General features: G+C 34.7%; 1 protein-coding gene across 1 annotated transcript; it reads left to right on the top strand.

Annotated features, from left to right (window-relative positions):
• The first annotated feature begins 6,153 nt into the window (after positions 1 to 6,153).
• Positions 6,154 to 8,768, top strand: LOC145011152 (zinc finger protein SHOOT GRAVITROPISM 5-like). The gene is made up of 3 exons (XM_078969790.1): positions 6,154 to 6,622; positions 6,807 to 7,206; positions 7,929 to 8,768. Exons 1-3 carry the CDS (start codon positions 6,481 to 6,483, stop codon positions 8,575 to 8,577), a joined length of 1,191 nt encoding a protein of 396 aa, XP_078825916.1. The 5' UTR covers positions 6,154 to 6,480; the 3' UTR covers positions 8,578 to 8,768.
• Positions 8,769 to 20,715: the final 11,947 nt, after the last annotated feature.

Here is a 20,715-nt window from a genome sequence, read left to right as displayed (position 1 = left end):
AAGAGCAGTCCCATACCGGAATTAACCAATGAACAGTATCAGTTGTTCGTGAAGCACTTCTCCAGCAGCAACGAGTCGGTAGAACCGAAGGCAAACGTGGCAGGTAAAGGAGGTAATGATGACTGGATTATTGACTCCGGATGCGCTGAACACATAACACATCTTTCTGATATACTTGAAAATAAATAAATTACTCCTTTTGAGAAACCTGTTACCATACCTAATGGTGAGTCCGTTCCTGTTAGAGGAAAAGGAAATTGTACTCTCACAGAAGAAGTCAAGCTCGATGGAGTCTTGTGTGTACCAGATTTTAAATGCAACCTCCTTTCGGTGAGTCGAATAACTAACGATCTACAGTGTGCTGTAACCTTTTTTCCCAATTTTTGTGTCATGCAGGGACTCCGTATGAAGAACTTGATTGGAGCGGGTAAACGTGAAGGGGGGTTGTACCGTATGAGCATGGTCAAGGAAAGAAAAGCAATAGTGACGTTTAGTGACATCTGGCACAAAAGGTTGGGTCATGCTTCGAAGGGAAAGCTCTCAAAGATTGATTTTATTAAAAGCAGTCCAGTTGTTTCTAGTAGTATAGTTTGTGATTCTTGTGCAAAGGCAAAATTAGCCAGGACACCTTTTCCCATTAGCATCAATAAAACGACTTCAAATTTTGATCTTGTTCATTGTGACATTTGGGGTGGGTATCGAATACCCTCATATACAAAAGCAAATTACTTTCTTACAATAGTTGATGATTTTAGTAGAGCTGTGTGGGTGTTTCTAATTAAACATAAAAATGATGCAAGTAGATGCCTCATGGATTTTCACAAGATGGTAAAGGTCCAATTTGGAAAGTCCATCAAGAAGATTAGATGTGATAATGGTGGAGAATTCACTTCCAACTCCATGCAGCGATTCTACAGCCAAGAAGGAATTCTCCTCGAGACAACTTGCCCCCACACTCCACAACAAAACGGAGTCGTGGAAAGAAAACATCGGCACCTCCTTGAGACGGCCCGTGCAATCCGTTTTGAGGGTAACATACCTAAAAGGTTTTGGGGTGAGTGTATTCTTACCGCTGCATATATAATAAATCACCTTCCATCGAAGGTCATTAAAAACAAAACACCCTATGAGCTTATCTGGAATCAAAAACCACAATATGACCACATGAGGGTTTTTGGCTGTTTAGTGTATTACAAGAACATGAACACAAAGGGTGACAAGCTTGAAGAGAAGGGAAAACCTAGAATATTTTTAGGATACCCTCAAGGCGTCAAAGGCTACAAGGTGTATGATGTCAGAGACAAAAGAATTGTGGTTAGTAGAGATGTTTTGTTTAATGAAAGTGTTTTTCCTTTAAAGGGAATCAATGCCCAAACAGATGACGATGATGAGCAACCGGTGAAGTATGGATATGATAGTCTGAACATGCACCAGTCCTTACATGAGCCCACACAACCAGAAAATAAAGTTGAATCTGAAGACAAGCTTGAGGTTATTTCCTCTGAACATGACCATGACAATCAAGCAAGAAACACAACCCAATCCAACCATGAGGACGATACCGGCCCAGTTGAAATGATGGACCATGCAGATGAGGCTGGGACAGAAACTCAACTAGGGTCCAACGATACTTTGGAACAACGTGGTCACGATACAGAAGATGATGTTCGAATCAGGAGTACTCGAGTGAAAACTCAACCACAGAAATTTAAAGATTATTTGGTGAAGCTTCCCCCTTCCGTCGTACACCATCAACCCGCTTCAGATCAGGGATCCTCTACGGTACACCCAATCTCTAATTATATTTCTTATAAAGGTTTTTCTAATTCACATGAAGCTTACCTGTCAGCCATTATTTCAAATAATGAGCCAAAAACTTTTAAGCAAGCTTCACAGGACCCACGATGGCAAGAAGCAATGAAAAATGAGGTACAAGCCCTTGAACAGAATGGTACTTGGTTCTTAACCAACTTACCTCCAGGAAAGCGAGTTATTGACTCGAAGTGGGTTTACAAGATCAAATATAAACCTAACGGAGAAGTGGAGCGATACAAGGCCCGGTTAGTTGCTAAAGGCTTCACTCAAATGGAGGGAGTCGATTATCATGATACTTTTGCACCAGTAGCGAAGCTGGTAACAGTTCAAATCCTTCTGGTAGTCGCAGCAAAGAAAAATTGGATTGTTCATCAACTCGACGTGAACAATGCTTTTTTGCATGGCGAATTGGAGGAGGAAGTGTACATGAAAATTCCACAAGGCTTTTCAAGAGAAAATGAGACGCGTGTTTGCCACCTACAAAAATCTCTTTACGGCCTAAAGCAAGCCTCAAGAAACTGGTATCATAAACTTACCAAGTTCCTTCTAACATTGAATTTTCAACAATCAAAGGCAGATCACTCACTGTTTCTGCAAAGTAAGAATGAGAACTACATGGCTATTCTTGTCTATGTGGATGACATTATTATAGTCGGCAATAATTTCGAGCTGATTCAACAAACAAAGAGACAACTAAATGAAGCCTTTAGCATCAAAGACCTAGGAAAGTTGAAATACTTTCTTGGTATAGAAGTTGCACACACTCAAGATGGTTTGGTTCTGAGTCAAAGGAAATATGTCATGGACATTCTTACGGATAGCGGAATGCTAGGATGCAAACCTAGTACTTTTCCTATTGAACAAAACTTAAAACTCAACCAAGGAGCAAATGAACCGAAAGTTGATGCAAGTCAGTATCGACGTCTCATAGGCCGCATGCTTTACCTACAGGCTACTAGACCTGATGTCACCTATGCGGTCAATGCATTGAGTCAGTTTGTTGCTGATCCGAGACAAAGTCATATGGATGCTGCGAATCACGTCTTGCGGTATCTGAAAGGAACAACAGGTCAAGGGGTTTTACTTCCTAAAGATGGCGACCCGGTCTTGACTGCCTTCTGTGATTCAGATTGGCTTGGGTGTCCGTACACAAGGCGGTCTCGAACCGGTTACTTATTAATGCTCGGTGGTGCTCCAATCTCATGGAAGACTAAGAAACAAACTGTCGTTTCTCGATCCTCTGCTGAAGCAGAATATCGAGCCATGGCTTCTACTGTAAGTGAAATCTTATGGGTCTGATGGCTTCTTAAAGATTTGCAAGTTCACATTGACACGCCAACAACACTTTTCTGTGACAACCAAGCAGCTAGACATATAGCTAATAATCCTGTTTTTCACGAGCGAACAAAACATGTGGAGATGGACTGTTTCTTTGTCCGTGAAAGAGTTGTTTCTAAGGAAATTCTCCCGATGCGTATTGATAGTAAGATGCAGGTTGCTGACTTATTGACGAAGGGACTTAGTACTAGTCAGCTTAGGTTCTTACTTGGCAAGATAGGCATTGTCAACTTACATGCTCCATCTTGAGGGGGAGTATAGAATATTATATTTCTTGAATGTTTATCCTGTGTAATTATTAGTTATTATCGTCCCTTTCTTTTCGATAGTTTTGTTACTTCTTGTACCTATTTAAGCCCATTTGGCTGATTAATGAAATAGATCTGATTTCCATCGTATTCTACATATTATTGATCGAAATCCAAATTGAGAGGGTGAAAATGAACGGGAAATAGAAATTTAGGGAGCATATGAGAATGACACATGATAATCAATGGGTTTAGAAATATGACATGTGGAGGTTTAGGAGTGTTTCGATTAGACATTTCTTTTGTATGTTATTTATGTGGATGATTGATATGTATGCAAAAATGTAGGCTAAGGATATACTCATAATTTGCTTGCTAGATTGTTGGCTTTGGATAGATGTCTTGTTTCCATGTGTGTTGATCATTATGTGCTACTTGAAGTCTATGTCAATATTAATGAATTGTTTAGTTAGTGTTTTAGGGTTGTACACTAGTAGAATCATATAACCTTATAATTCTTGATTTGACCTTATTGTAGGTTCCTTGTTTAGTTGTTGTCTTAAAGCATAGTCATTTATTTGAATGTCTATCTAATTATTGACTACATACGACCGTACATTCATGAGGTTGTTCGTTGATATTGGAAGAAATTTCATCCGACATGATAAGGGTGTGGAATCCTAAAGAGTATAGGAAAATTCGTAGTGTGTACTTGTAGGAAAACACTTCTGGGGCAACTTCCCTTAGGATATCTCATGTATCATATGGTTGTGTATAGTTTTTATGAGTCCCCATATATAGTTGGTACCGATAAACTTCAAAGTTTATTTTCATCAAAACTTTAAGGTTTTTGTTCATTAGACATCATTGCATCTTAAATCACTTCTGGTGTCAATTTAAATGTATTTTATTGATCAGGATGAATACTTTGCATTTAAATCTTGGTTTCAACACTAAATAATCCATAATGTTATAATATTGGTTCTTTGTTACATTACATAACTTCAAATTGTATTAACAAAAGAGAAGTGTTCTTAATTTTGATGGCATTTGTGGATTTAATTAAACCTTTTAATCATCAAAAATGAGTTTCCCTTTATTTCCATCTCAACTACGACGCACAATCAAATCACTATATATCTCTCCCACCTTCGATCTATTTTAATTCATAATCTTACCATAATACTTATAGTTATTCCAGTTTTTGCCTAAAGACCAAAGTTTAATTATCTAACTCCCTATTATTACTTAACACCATCCATCTAATTCACATAAAGATTGCAATTATGGTTAAACCACTAAAATCGTAACACACATTAATTTCTCGCATACCATGGTTTTTTCGATTGAGATTTCCATCTCACATTATCATCATCATCATATTCTCTTATTGACCTACACCCGATGCATCATTTATATTTTTGAAACCAATACTAAAAGGTGTAAAAAAACGGTTATAGTTAAGATTAAAACATCTTACCCTCATTTACGAATCTTAGATATGTTATGTTATGTTAAATTGTTAATACCATCAACTTTCGGGTAGATGTACTACAAATTGCCTAAGGAGATTACTATAGGAACAATAGAAAATGCAACCAAACATTTACCGGATCACAAGTTAACAAGCGCTCTAGTAAAAAATCTAGTTTTTCTTAATCAGGCTAAAAGTAATGATGGAAAGTTTAACATCAGTGGTCATGCGTTGCATACAAGAATGTTGAAGTTGAATTTTTATAGAACTCTTGACCAAGTTGCCCATATCCTTTCAAAGCCATAGAGTGTGGAACATCCCATAGCCCAGAGGTTTCAGAGGTATGCATGGAGGTGTGAAGAAATATTCAGGCATAGTGATTACTGAAATTCTATGATCCAAAAACACTCCCTTATATAAAGTGGAATTTCTAACGCCAAACCATTAAATTAAAGACACTTTATGTACCTATGCAAATTGAAACCGTCCATGTTATCTTTTTACCGCACCTTGCGCTAAAGCATTTTGTGGAGATATTATGACAAAGTAAACGAACCTGGTCATGGAATCTAAAAATTGAAGACATATCTTGTTTAATGTTTAACTAACAAGTCTTAAATAAGTATTCACTTTGACACCTTTACACACGCTTTTGATCAATACTATATAAACTTTTATACCATTTGGAGTTGAGTATATATATATATATATCTTGAGCTATTAAAAATCGTCCTCTTTTAACAAAAAATCACTCGTTTTGGACTCGGATCCATCTGTACAAAACTGGACTTTCATTGTTTTCCACACCTTCCACGAGTAGCACTAGGTAGCTAGTATATTAGTAGTAGCAATCATGTTTTACTTTGTAACAGTAATCAGGGGTACTTTTCGTCAAAGGAATCACCTTTCCACCACAATTCTTATTTTTACCTTTTTTCAACTTTACAGTGGAGAAAAAGTAAGCGGTCATGAGGATGAACGGAAGGTCACGTGTAAAGGCGTTTCTGGGTTTGCATTTATTCATTCAGATATTGCATTTTCTTCATATTACGATTAAAGGGAAAAAGATGAAATAATATAATGACTGATTTTGTTTGTTTTTTCTCATGTGGTGGGGAAGTTTTTTGGTTAATTTCCTCTGCCTGTTTGCTTTGTTGTGGGCTCAATTTTGTGTCATGTGATTGGAATTATGCCCCACTCGCTTCTATCCTTCTCCGTCTCATCTTAAACCCCACACCCATGTACTGTGTATCTCTCTCTCTCTCTCTCTCTCTCTCTCTCTCTCTCTCTCTCCCACTATTACAAACATTATATAGAAGACTTAGATCAACCTTACCTGCTCAAGGTGGGGGTCAATGAGATAAAAGCAAAGAAAGCTCATTGGAAAAGCTAAAAGATTTTAAAGCCCGAAAGAAAGCTGATTTTTACAAAGCAAACTGCTTTACCTCTCATCATCTCTCCTCTCTCCTCTCTAAGATTAATATATTGAAGCAACCAAGTATATCAACTTAACCATCTGTACAGAATAAAAAGGATTCTTGAAAGATTAGGAGCTAGCTTCTTGTAAGACATATTCAGCAAAACCCACTACATAAATCTACCCATATGTTCGACAACCATCTCCACCACCATCACTTCACTGCAACTCATGGCCCAGGTCCGGGCCCTTCTTCCTCTTCCGATCTCTTCTCCTCCCCAGATAATGGCCTTCCTAGCAAAAGGAAAAGGCGTCCTGCTGGAACCCCAGGTAACCTCATAAAACATATAACTCAATTCTATATTGTCTTTGTAATTGGATTCACTTAATTATTGATCTTTAGGTTTCCTTTTGTAACATCAGGATTCACAAATTCAAATAAGTAAAGATAGTTTTGTTAACTTATTTGATGCATTTATAAATAGATCAATCTTTAGCATGTTTAAAATCGCAGATCCAGATGCGGAAGTCGTGTCCTTGTCTCCGAAGATCTTACTTGAGTCAGACCAATACGTGTGCGAGATCTGTAACCAAGGCTTCCAGAGAGATCAGAATCTTCAGATGCACCGGAGGCGTCACAAGGTGCCATGGAAGTTGTTGAAAAGGGATTCACCGGAGGTGAAGAAAAGGGTTTTCGTGTGCCCTGAACCCAGCTGTTTACACCATGACCCTTGCCACGCGCTTGGAGATCTCGTCGGGATCAAAAAGCACTTTCGGAGGAAACACAGCAATAATAAGCAGTGGGTTTGTGAGAAGTGCTCGAAAGGTTACGCTGTACAATCTGATTATAAAGCTCATCTTAAAACATGTGGAACAAGAGGCCATTCTTGTGACTGTGGTCGAGTTTTTTCCAGGTTACTTTCCTTTATGTTTTTCAGTTTTTTCCTATATTCTTCTTCTTTCTACTTTGATGATTTTCCGGCATCTTACTACTTCTTCTCTTTCTCTCGATCAGACTCAAAGATGTGACCTTTCATCCTTTTTTCTGCTCATACATAAATTTCAGCAACATTCAGTCAGAAACAAAAAAGTTCCTTAATGAGTTTCTCTGAAATATTGAATTATTTTCTTTATTTTATGTATAATCATGCATGTTACTCATTTAAGTTTCTGATGATGCTTTTGCGTGGTTACTTTATATCCCGGTGTGTACATAGTAATGCCGTTTTGAATCTCATTAATATAAATTATCTACGATTTTCTTTTTTCTAAACGAATATAATATCTAATTCATTAATTCCTAGGATGTATGATCTCACATTTTTTTTTTTTGTTACACAATCACAAACTTAAGACAAATAGCATTCACTCCAACTTTTTGTTTGTTCAGGAGTTTATTTCTTTAATCAGACAAAGAATTAACATGACATTATCTGAAAAATCCTTCTGCTAGGTTTATATATAATATTGTTGAATAGTAGTTAGCACTACACGAGGAAGATTTGGTTTCTTCCAAATCCTAAATCCGTTTTGAATAGTGATAAATCTTTCTTTGAAGGTTTATATTATTTTATTCTGTCAAACATAAATATTCGTACATGTACACCTTTTTATTTACTCATTTATCTTTTTATAGAGTTGAGAGTTTCATCGAGCATCAAGATGCCTGTACTATCCGGCGAATCCATTCAGACTTGCCAACATTTCAGCCGGCATGTTCATCTCGTACAGCATCAAGTACAAGTCCATCGAACGACAAGATTCTCACCTCAATTCCAACAATGTCAAGATCACACCATCGTCAACCTCCTCCGCAGACTGTATTTTCACAAACCCAAGAAGACATGCAAAACAATTTGGAACTTCAGCTCCTACCATCACTGTCGCTCTACGAACAAAACAACAATAACCAGAACCATTTGAATCTCTCGATTGGAAATGGAGTTTGCTTGCAAAAGGAAGAAGAAATGAAGATGGCTTTAGCAGACCAGGCATTCGCAGAAGACGCTAGGCAACAAGCAAAGAAGCAAATTGAAATGGCAGAGATGGAGTTTGAGAATGCGAAGAGGATCAGGCAACAAGCTCAGGTTGAGTTAGAGAGGGCTAAGATTCTTCGAGAACAGGCCACCAGGAAGATTAGTTCCACCATGTTAGAGATCACTTGTTATTCTTGTAGACAACGATTTGAAGCTTCTAGTAATAATGTTGGAGCAACTACAGCTGATGAGACCTCCATTGCCCCAAGTTACATGTCGTCAGCTGTAACAGAAGGTGAAGGAGATTAGTTGTATTTTTAGATAAACCTATAATTGGTTTAATTTTCTGCTCTCTTCGTCTTCAACTGTATGCGTGTTTATAAGTAATTTCATTCATGTCTTTGCATTTTACTTCGGAAATTAAAATAAAGAAAGGATTGAACTGAATCCTAATGGTCATGTATCCTAATTATTACATAACATTCTCCTTCTTTCGTTTATTTGTCTTTTTTGTATGTATATATGTTCACCATTTGAAATCAATTGGGTAGATAGATTGATTCACTAACTTGTTATCACTGACACGAAATTACCATAATTTGATGTTTATAAAAACTTGTAAAAGTAGTGTTTGAGTTTTGTTGGTTTTTTTTAGAACTATAGTTATGAAGTATAGCTTTTGTGAATTTTTGGCATTTATAAAAATTAACTCTGGAATTATTATGAAGGAGTTTTTATTATATATTTGTTTAGTTGTCTAGCCAGATTCATGACAAGTGAAATGTCTAGCAATTAATATAAGAGTGTAATAATTTTCCATTCTTAATAAAAGAGTGTATGGTAATAATTTATGAAGAAATTCTGTATGTATTGAATGAGGATATAAATTGTCTTCATTTTATATCTTATTGTATATAGAGCCATAAAGATAATTCTGTCATTAAGTTGAGTAATCTAGGTATCAATTTATCAAGATTTTCTATGCTAGATGGCAAGTGATAGATCTGTAATACAGTTACATGATGTATATATAGTATGTGTGTCAAATTAGGGTATAGTTTTCTTATATATATATATATATATATATATATATATATATATATATATATATATATATATATATATATATATATATATATATATATATATATATATATATATATATATATATATATATATATATATATATATATATATATATATATATATATATATATATATATATGGGGTTGGCTAAAAGATTAGACACCTAGGAATATTGTATTGAAATGTAATAAGTTCCAAAGTTTTCAGTCAGAATGACTTCTATCCTGGTATTACAACTGTGTAAGCACGACACTATAAGGCATTATCGTTTGGCCATTTGTGAAATTGGACCTGCCTAGGTCTATGATATTTTGGCCTCACCTATATGTCTGGCCATAGTTTTCAAGTCTCTTGGTTGCTAGCATAATGAGAAGCTACCCTAGTCCATCTACTTTCGGCATTGCATGTGTACGTACCCTTGTTGGTAAAATTTACTTCAAATCCAGTAAAAGAAAAAGAAAAAAAAAAAAAAAAAAAAAAAACTCGAGGGGAATGTATATTTTAGGTGAACATATAGAAGATATCTTTAAAAACAATCATTGCCTAACATATGCATATTGTAAGGCTAGAGAAACTGGCTCGGTACGACTTTTTGGCATGGTTACGTAGATAAGAGAGAAAGTCTCTTGACTATGGTATCGCACCAAACTCGGTAGCTTCTTGTAGATAAGAGAGAAAGTGAAAATTCAATATTTGTTCCCATTTTTATTGATAATTAAAAAAATTGTATGACAATTTATTCTCTTTAAATGACGAAATGAACATATTGTGTGGCATGCAAAATGGTAATGTGAAAAAAGTAACATGAATGACACCATTATTAAAAGTTCTAACTCAAGTTTTAACATCCAATAAAAAAAAGACTCTTGCACTCAATAAGATGCTAGCACTTGTTATTTCAAATTCCGAAAAGATAAAACGAAATCTTGTTTACATGATGATCAAGAGGGACAAGGATAGAGGTAAAGGTAAAAGAAAACATATAATTAAAGATTTTTATTTCCAAAAATAGAATCACTCAAGATGAAACTTAATCTTATATAAAAATATGGGGACTTGAAAATAACAAAAAGTAAGATAATGGCAAAAAGTCCTTAATGAACTTTAATGTTAATAATAGTACGACACATATGTGACATAATTTAGTTATGCAACACGCCCAAACCGTGGACATGGTCATTAGGGATATGGGATTTCGGTTTAACTTTTGTTATTTCTTCACTAATCTGATCACATGGCATTTAGGCAAGGGAATCTATTTGAAATCATAAGGTATTTATAAATTTTACATTTAGAGGCGGATCATATTACATGTACATGAATTCTATGCATGCGCTTTAGAATGTGTAGTACGTACTATATGTGTTCTGTTAGAGGATTCTAAAAATATATGGAAAAATATACAAATATATATGTCACACTAGTTTATAACCCGTAAGAACTACCGTTACAAAATTAATTAAATTTTTATAGTTAAAAGTCAAAATTTTTAATCAATTATTCTAAATAAATTATTAGTTAAGATATATTTTTTTAGTTATATAAAATTATAATCGTTGATTTAAATCAATATCTAAAGTTATATTATCTTATAATCTGTATTAATTTTTTATTATTTTTCAATCAAATGTTATTAATTTAATATAATTAAAATGAGAAAGTTTAAAATTTGAAATTTAAAATGAAGAATCAATTGTTAATTTAATATAATTAGAATGAGAATTTTAATTCAAAATTTGAAATGAATAATCAATTATTCATTTAATGTAATTAGAGTAGAAATTTAAAATTTAAAATTTTGAAATGGTTAATTGATAGGTTGATAAATGACATGATATGTAATATATAACATTAATGTGAAGTTCTAATTACATGACACTCGTTAATAAGATATTAAACTTATTTTTTTTATTAGAATAAGAAAAGGAAAACATGGTCCCTCGCACATTTCATTGTCATTAAAGAAAGAAAAGGGAAAAAACGCAGTGTATGTAATTTTTACTATTTTATGTGACTTTATAAAAATATATTAGTCTTCTAGTGGATGTATTATTTGATAATTACATGTGCTACTATATTGTAAAATCCATAAAAATAAAATAAAAAAAATAATAGAGAAAAAAAAAAGCAATATTATTTCTGCATTTTTTTTTTTTTTTTTTTTTTTTTTTTTTTTTTTTTTGAAATAGCAAAGAATTTATTCACATCCTACCATAAGAAGCTAGAGGGAAAAGAAACAGTTAGACAGACTTAAGTGCCAATAAAGGACATTTCAACCGGTTGGTCTAATCTAGGTTATTGACGTTCGCCTCCTATTTGAAACCCCGTTAAAGGAGTGAAACAGTTGAATGAAACTCTTACGATATGACATAGGATACAAGCACAACAAAAATAACAAGACAAAGATTTAGGTTATTCATACTATCTGAATATATATTTATAATAATCGGTGCATGTAAATAAATAGTTTTAGATTGAGTTGTGTTGCGTGTAACGGGTCATATTTAAGTTTGATTTGGATCTTCTGATCAACCGTTAACCCATATATTATCTTTGGACTAAAAAAATTAATTTTAATATTTCTTTAAGTTTTTCTTAGAATTGTCATATTTGGGTTTTGCTCTAAATCTTGAGCGCAACTGCATACTATATGCACATCTTATTGTGTTTCACTCTCTTTAGTGATGTGAGTTTTAAGATATAAAATACTTTTAACAAGACATGTAACGTAATTTACAATTGAAAATTTCATACTTCTAATATGTTTTATGGAATTTAGATTTTATTTTTTTGGAATTGAACCCGTATGTTTAAACGGTTTAGGCGGGTTATGTCTATGTTTGACATATTTTGGTTAGGGTTGAACAATATGACATGATTATTTTATTACATGGGTTGTATCTGGGTTGAACTTTTTGACCCGTCCACTTGAATACGATGTGATTATCAACCTACTTTTGGTTAGTTGTTTAGATGATTCTATTTACACGTATATGTTTGTCACACCCCCAAACCGAGACGGTGGAAACGTTCGGGGCGAAGGATATCATGTATAGTATTACAACAATTGAAATAGTAATCAAAGCAACCACAACCATTGTATTGATAATATAGTGTTTACATTGTATTTGAACCACATATGATTGACTCCAAAGGTAAATAGCAAAATGAAGACTTGAAGCTACTATGCTCCGTCTTCTAAAACCTACGCGAGTACTTGTCTACTAATGTCTTGAGAATACAAGTGGTTTTGAAAAAATATCAACATTAATTTTGGTGAGTTCATAAGCATTTTGTTTTATAAAATAGTTTCTTTGTTTTTTGTAAAACATGATGTGTTTCTCCAGGAAATCTTATATCTCCTGGTGTAATGAATGATATGTAAAACGACTCGCACTACATTCATTCTACTTTATAGTATTATATATATATATATATATATATATATATATATATATATATATATATATATATATATATATAAGAGCAAGTCACTCTTACCGTTGGTAGGCCTCATTCATGAAGTCGGTCTATAAGGGGGGTATAATTTTGTTGCCTATAAAATGGCAGTTTAATGGGTGTCCATTCTCACCCACTGCTTCCTTGACTGGTGGAGGGTTGTTAGTCGAATAGGTAGGACAATGACTACAATTCTCATTATAAGTATAATGATAAATATAAAGTAACTAAACCTTTTATAAATTTTCAATCTTAGTTACTTTAGGAAAATGTGAATTTGGTGCTAACCCATGAAATTACACTTTGTACCTTACCAAGTCATTGGTGGAGCGTGTGTGGGTAACCAACATAGTATCCTAGACTAGTAAGAGTGGAAAAGGGTGACTTAATGTTTGTCATAGATCAATAGAGTGCATGTGGGTAACCGACGCATTGATTAGGTGATATAATAAAGGGTACCAAGTTAATTTGCATGGTTATTCACACCTTGTTTGTGATCCTCGACATCCCAATCACAAACTTGAGAGAGCACAATCGAAATTTAAACATGCATTGAAAACTTCAATGAATCTCAATAGATCTAGGAGTTTCAATCCAAATAAAACCGAATACCTATTTCGGTTTTCATGGTGGAAATTGGTGAATCGTCATTCGCCTACCTTCAAATATTTTGTAGCTTGGATTACGGCATCCCTCTTCCAAGTTATAAAATATTTTGTTGGATCCTAGCCTTAATATTTCATATTGGGTGTTCTATTAAGAACATAAATCAACTAACTTGAATTTCTCCCATTGTAGATGTCTGGTTCAGATAACTATGGTCTTCCCACACCTCTTGGAACAAGCTTTCCTAATGAAGATGATGTCCCGCAATTGGATCGTGCAAAATCATATTCTATTCCTCCACCTCGTTCAATTATTCTCTCTGATCCACAAGATCGAAGGCTTCAAAAGTTCAAGATCACTCAAGCCATACCTGCAATGAAACATAAAGATGGAAGACCAGTGTATACTCATGTCTTAGAGATGAAGTCACACACTAACAGGTTGAGAATTTTGGGTGTTGTTGTCCCAAGGAAGTTGGCTATTGACTGGGTTCTTCAGTCACTTCCTGTGTCATATAGTGATTTCATTGAGGACTACTATGTGACAGATCACGACATGACCCTTATTGATCCTTCTTATTTGCTTGTTGATGCTGAATCAAAAATGTTCTGGTGTATTGTAAAAGTAAATTTGGGTGTAAGCTCTATTTCTCAAACTTCCATGGATATTGACAATGCTAACATTGGAAGTCCAGAAAAGCTTTCTCTTCCCAACGGAAAGAGATCGGCCTTGGTCAACTCGGTTAACCAAAAGGTAAAGGGAAAGGCTAAGTCTGTGATAGTCTCATGTACCATTCCCAAAGATTATATATGTTTTTATTGTCAAGAGAAGGTGCATTGGTTGCAAAGCTGCCCTAACTACCTAAGAGATCTGAGAGAAGGAAGAATCAAAAATTTTGACTCTGCTTCAGATAAGTATACTATCTAACTATGTTAAGTTTCTTGATTCTTAATACATGATGTGACTAGATTGCATTTTGATGTTTGATTGGATCAAGCAAAGGGAAGGAAGCATAAAGGAAGAGTATGTTGAATTGGATTGCGAAGATGGATTTCTATCGCATGTAATAGCATAGTCTTCATTTAAAGTTGCATTGTAAGGAAAAAGTTTTTCTGCATTTTATAAATAAATAAAATTTTCTTTTTCTTTATTTTATATCTCCTTGCAATGGCATTTATGAAAATATTGATGTTTGTATGTTTCTAGCAATATTGGAAATATTAATTTGATTCTTTCATTTGTGGTAGTGTCTAAATTTACCAAATAAGGGAAGATTCTCATCACCCAAGTTTCAATTGGACCGAAACTTGGAATCATGCAAGTTGTATTGTATGATGAATGAGAATTTTTATCTTTGCAAAATTAAGACTAATTCCATGTTCACATGTATATGTGAGTCAAGTGAAGGACTATAGGATCAACTACACATACTTGTCCACTAGTTAAATACACCACAAAGATTGATACGACTAGTCATCATGATTTACTAAAGTTTAGTAAATATGGTTATACTTACAAGTTTAAGTATAATTTTGAAACATTGGAAATGTTTCAATGTGTGGCAGAACGAATGAGATGAATCAAATTAGGAAGAAAGATAAAAGTTTCTCAAATCTGCAAATATGGGAGAGCACTTTAGTATCATCTTTCATTATCATCTTAATGATTATAAAACCGTAACACAATTAGTTCTCTAAGGACATCTTAGTGCATTCCCATGGCTAAGAAGAGGAGTCATGAATTGTTGAAGTGGTTAAATCAAGAAGATGAGTCATACTTTGTTACAAAACAATTCTTAGAGTCATGCTCCAAGATTGTAACTTGAGTGACATATCTTAAAGAAGGTTTATAACACTTCTCAAATGTAGAGTAAAATGTTTTCAACTCTTGTACATTTGAAATTGGTAAGCTGTGATGTTTTGGATAAAACAAAGACCAACTAAGGCCAATTGTGTGAAGTGATTGTCTTGATAAGAATCCACACTATCTCTTGAATATTTGTTTGTTAAGGAATGGTTCTTGGCAAGAGAGTCTTATATGTCAAGAGGACAGTGGGAGTCTAAAAGATATTGAAAGAGTTTCAAGAACTAATCAAGAATAAAACCTATAATTTATCACTAGCACACGGCTTGAGGTTTGTAACCTATCATGTTGACACATTCTTATTTCTATGCAGATTCCAGTTAAAGTTGACTATGCATCTGAGTTCTACAAGTTCTCAATTGTTTGCATAACAACCTGGAAGCAATGGTATGCCTTGTTGTGCCAAGTGGCAAGAAGTTAAGATTGCACAAGTTCAATCCATATGAGTTTACATTTGTCACTAACCTTGTCTTGTGATCATGGTTTTGACAAATTCACAAGGATAGGAACACATACACCATAAACTCTAAGTTTCATAAGGTTTCTCTCCAATTCATGAGAATGATGGTGAGGAAAAGCTTTCACTAAGTAGATGTTAAGTAGATAGCAATTGTGATATTTGCATTCTCAAAGTCATTAGTGGAGCATGTGTGGTTAACCGACACACTAACATGGACTTATGAGAAATGGCAAAGGTCTAAACAATTGAGACTATGATTACGACATCCCTTTTCACAGTTCTAAAAATTGTTTAGACACATGTTAGCTATCTGAGAAAATGTGTATGATTTTGATAAAATCTTACCAAAGCATCTCGTATAAAAAATCTGAACTTTGGTGAGAAAGTCAATAAAGTATTGATTTCTAGAAGTCCAGCTGATTTCTGGATACATGTCAAAGCTAGTGAGAGCATTATTGTGATGCTAATAATTATCATGTTAGTGGGAGCATTATTATTATGTTTAGTATTGCAAGTTAGCAATGTTAATTATAGAAAACAAAAGGGTTTCAATTCGTGAAGTTGCGGGGGTTGAAAAGTTGTTTGCTATAATTAAGGGAGAGGAAATCATACTTCATTTCAAATATAAAAGCTTAGATTGTGAGATTTTAATATAATTTAGTCATGATTACATTATTTGCATTCTAAAATTCGATTATGCTTATAGCATCCCTTTTCATAATTCGAATTATGAGAACATGGAAAATTATAAGAAATATTGTAGCAAAAGACCGGTCAAGTATCATGTCTTTATGTGAGATATCATGAATCATGTCTTGTATGTTTCGGATATAGGATCGATTACATGTGATATAATACTTGTCCGTTCAAAATTTTCCAAATGCCTAGGACATTAAGAGGGAAAAAAGGAAGAGAACCGGATATAACTGAAATGATTAAGCAATTGTCAAGGACAATCTGAGGATTACCAAAGATTGGTTACTCATGGACAATTGGAAGTATGATGTAAATTTTTTGAATGACCATATTTACGTATTCTGAAAAGAGGCAACTCTTGTTTAGAAGTGATAGTCAAAATGGGAATATGGGAATGTATCCATAGGTGGAAGTTCTTCAATCTATGTAATATTAGAAAACTTAATGCAAGAAGGATGTTCAAAAGAATGTACTTTGAATATGAGACTTCGTTTCTACAGAATTGATCTCCATTGGAATACTTTGTAATGTTTGTTGCCAAGTCTTTGTTACTTTTGTACATAGTCATTACAAGAGGACCAATGCATATGAGTTTAAAATCTAATAAATTACAGTAAATGATAAGAATTTGATATTCTTACATTTACGGTAAGGATTTGGGATTGTGAGATGAGAATCATTAGAGTCATGTTCAGTTGATCTATTTCACAAAGTAAGGATCATAGACAAACACAGTGTGCATACTTGGAGTATGGCATAACTATTGTTTAGAAAACACATTGTGCATGCTTGGAGCATGATACAACTATTGTTTTGATTCAAGTGTTAAGTTGATAAATCAAAACATTATGAAAAAGAATAATATGTAATCAATATGGTGATAAATAAAAAGGTGTTTTATTTATATTCATAAGTTCCGAGACCATATTGGATTCAATTATTCTTGTGTTTCATTTTGCATGTTTTGACTTCCTGGATAACTAGGTTATTCAAACTTTCCATAGTCAATTATACTTTGGAAGTAGGTATGAATCAAGACTGTCATGAATTGAGCTTGTAGATGTCTAAAGTGTTTAGACATAGCAAAAGTTGATGCAACATTCATGAGTGCTCCTAGAATGTGATTCGAGTATTGGATTAAACCCACTCTCATTTGAATCACTTCATTGATTTTATCACGAATGATCATGAGATGATAATATCTTATATTCTTCAAATAGAGACGCGTGAGTTGTAGTTGTGCATCAGTTGCACATTGACATATGTAAACACAGCCAGTAACTATTTTATTATAAAACATATCATTGTATGTAATTTGATGAGTAACTACAAACGAACATTTGGGTCGAAGTTTATCCACTCCTTTTCCCCTGGAGGGATAAAAGCGACATCTATGGTCCCCTCGATGATTTAGTGATGACACCCCTAAGTGCTTGGCCAAGCTTGGACTGATTTGATTTGTTCAAATAGTCAGTCGTCATAAATCGGAAATCAAGAAACAACAAATGGACAGAGAGAATGATTATAATCCATGTATCTATCCATATGATATCTAGAATGGAGGAATATATGATCCCTTATCTAATGGACACGTCATTTGACTAGGTCAGAGTTCGGCAGCGGCTTTAAGAGCTATGATTGCTAGTCGGGATCTTAGAGTCATGCTTGAATAATAGTTTTAAACTTATCCATGTGGGAGATTGTTGGATTAGATGTCTAAGCCCATAAATTTTATTGGTATGTAATCGACCCAAGAGTAGCATGGTCCATTTGCGTTGCACTTCACAGGAATAATTTGTATGGATAGTCTTTTGAGAATAGTATGTCTATGGTTTATTAATATATTATAAGTTATAATATATTAATATGAAATTATATTATTTAATTAGTATTGATCAAGAATTAATTTAGTGATCAAAAGGAACTAATTAAATATGGAATCTTATATATATATATATATATATATATATACACACACACACACACACACACATATATATATATATATATATATATATATATATATATATGATGGGCCAAGTTCATTTAGGTTGGGCTAAGCTTGCATGGATAGTCCATGGAGTTCTTAACCCGTGGATCCTATGGAAATGAAAGGTCATGGGTATTAGGGTTTACATGGATGTAACCCTAATCCTCCATACTATATAAAGAGATATTTGGCACATTAAATGGGAATAGTGTGTGAGAAAACAAGAGTGGGCCGATTTCTAGTGTGATTATTATCCTCTCAAGTTTTCCAAGGTGTTTTGATGATTTGTGATTCCACTTGAGGCATCCACATTATTGGTGCTAGGTTCTTAAAGCTCCAAGGAATCAACCACAAGGAAAAAGGTATGTCATCTTACTAAGTATTATATTACAAGTACACCATGGTATATTAGTTAGGATGAGAACCTTGGAAAAATCATATTTGCATGTATTATAGATAAAACATATATCCTAGGTTTCTAGGGTTGCATGTACACCATAGGAGTGTTAGATTGCTCAAAACCCTTTAGTTTTTACAAAGGATGCCATGGAAACCCTCCAAGGTCTTACACCCTAGTGCCTCAGGAACCCCCCGAGGTCTTCTATACACGTATCACGAAGACAACTAGTGTATCGCATACCACATAATTAATTAGCATACCACATAACACGTATTCAACTAGCATTCCACATAACACATAATGGGTCAGCGTTGCTGCCTTTGACCCATTGGTATGGTGAGGAGATCACCTCACACTGCTAATGTCCCGCGGATAAAACTGAAGCTACTGGAAGACAGATTCCAGAACTGTCAACATCAAAACAATACCCAATTAACTATTTCGGTTTCAATGTATAACCATAAATCCACACTTGGGGTAAAATTACCATTTTATCCTTAACCTAGCTTGGTCCAAAACCAAGGCCCAAAGTCACACTATGAAACACCAAAAGCCAAATAATCTACCAAAGCTCAACATATGGCCTAATTTTCCAAATTGGGCCCAAACATCTCCATGGTCTTACCTTAAGGCCCAACCATTTATTCTATTCCAAACACTTGGGATTCCGATGGTCCAATATCTTATAATCATCAAGACCTAATTATAGCCCACCTATGGCCTAATTTTCCAAATTGGGCCCAAGCCTTTCCAATGGGCCTTATCCTAAAGTCTAATAATTTCTTTAGTCCATAAACATGTTCCTAATTGGTCCACGAAGGCCCACAGCCCCTCAATCAAAGATATAGCCCAATCAAATCCCAAACCTAGTTAGGGGTTTTCACATAAAATGACGAGTAGGGTTAAGTGTTCTCACTTAACCCATTAAGGACTTAATCCATTAAGTCCATCACCCACTAGGCCAAACATACAATGTAATCGGACATAAGTTATAACATCAATCCAATGGTCCAAAACACTGGTCCTGACAATTCCAAACTAACGTATACAAAATTAGGATTTTCTAAACCCTAATTAGGGTTTCCAACCCAATAATGTGCCAACTAGTCCATTGGTTAAGTTTTTAGGTCAATTTGTACTAAAAAAAAGTCAGGCACCATCCACTACAACCTCGGGTAGTGGTGGTCAACGGCGGCGACCACCACCTCGTGGTGGTGGTGGTTATGATTCTAGTCCAAAACATGTCCTAGGAAATCAATTAGCAATCTAATCCCACTTAAATGCACACCGCCACCCAACATGGCGGCTGGTGGTGGCAGAAGGCAGTAACCACCACCTTACGGTGGTGGTGGTGGGTTTTATTCGGATTTTCCAGCCAAACAAATACATATAATATAACACTCATCAAATACGCTCACACACACAGACACCAAAAAAACTCACACAGCCACCTCCCACGATGGCTGGTGGTGTCAAAAAGAAGTGACAGAAACGGTAATCACCATGGCTGGCGGCCATGGTGGTTCTTCTCGGTTACCGACCAACAAACACACACATACACATACAAATTGCAATTGGCAACACCATCACTAAGACGAGATGTATAGAAAACACACTGCACTTAGCCACTTCGGGTGGCGACGGATGTAGCTGGGCGCATCACTGATGGAATGGAGAGGAGATGCGACTGGGAACGACGACAACGACACCCAAGATGATGACTTTGCCCTTCTGATTTCCAAAATTTCAACGTTTTATCCCCAGTAAAGATTCTCGTCGGTCTTTGATATTACCGGTACTGCAGCGTGCGAGGTTAGCTTTGGGGGTTCCAGCTTCGTTGCCAACAATGGTCTGCCGGTAGCCTTGGTTGATTGGAACAACAAGATG

This window comes from Lactuca saligna, chromosome 8 (genome assembly GCF_052625555.1).
Source record: "Lactuca saligna cultivar CGN05327 chromosome 8, ASM5262555v1, whole genome shotgun sequence".
NCBI classification, from domain to species: Eukaryota; Viridiplantae; Streptophyta; class Magnoliopsida; order Asterales; family Asteraceae; genus Lactuca; species Lactuca saligna.
The sequence above is the reverse complement of the archived record's forward strand: the minus strand, read 5'-3'. Positions and strand labels throughout refer to the sequence as shown.

Coding starts and splice junctions, on each gene's coding strand:
- LOC145011152 (XM_078969790.1), top strand. CDS start 6,481: ATGTTCGACAACCATCTCCACCACCATCACTTCACTGCAACTCATGGC. Junction 6,623..6,806: donor GCGTCCTGCTGGAACCCCAG/GTAACCTCATAA, acceptor TTAAAATCGCAG/ATCCAGATGCGGAAGTCGTG. Junction 7,207..7,928: donor TGTGGTCGAGTTTTTTCCAG/GTTACTTTCCTT, acceptor ATCTTTTTATAG/AGTTGAGAGTTTCATCGAGC.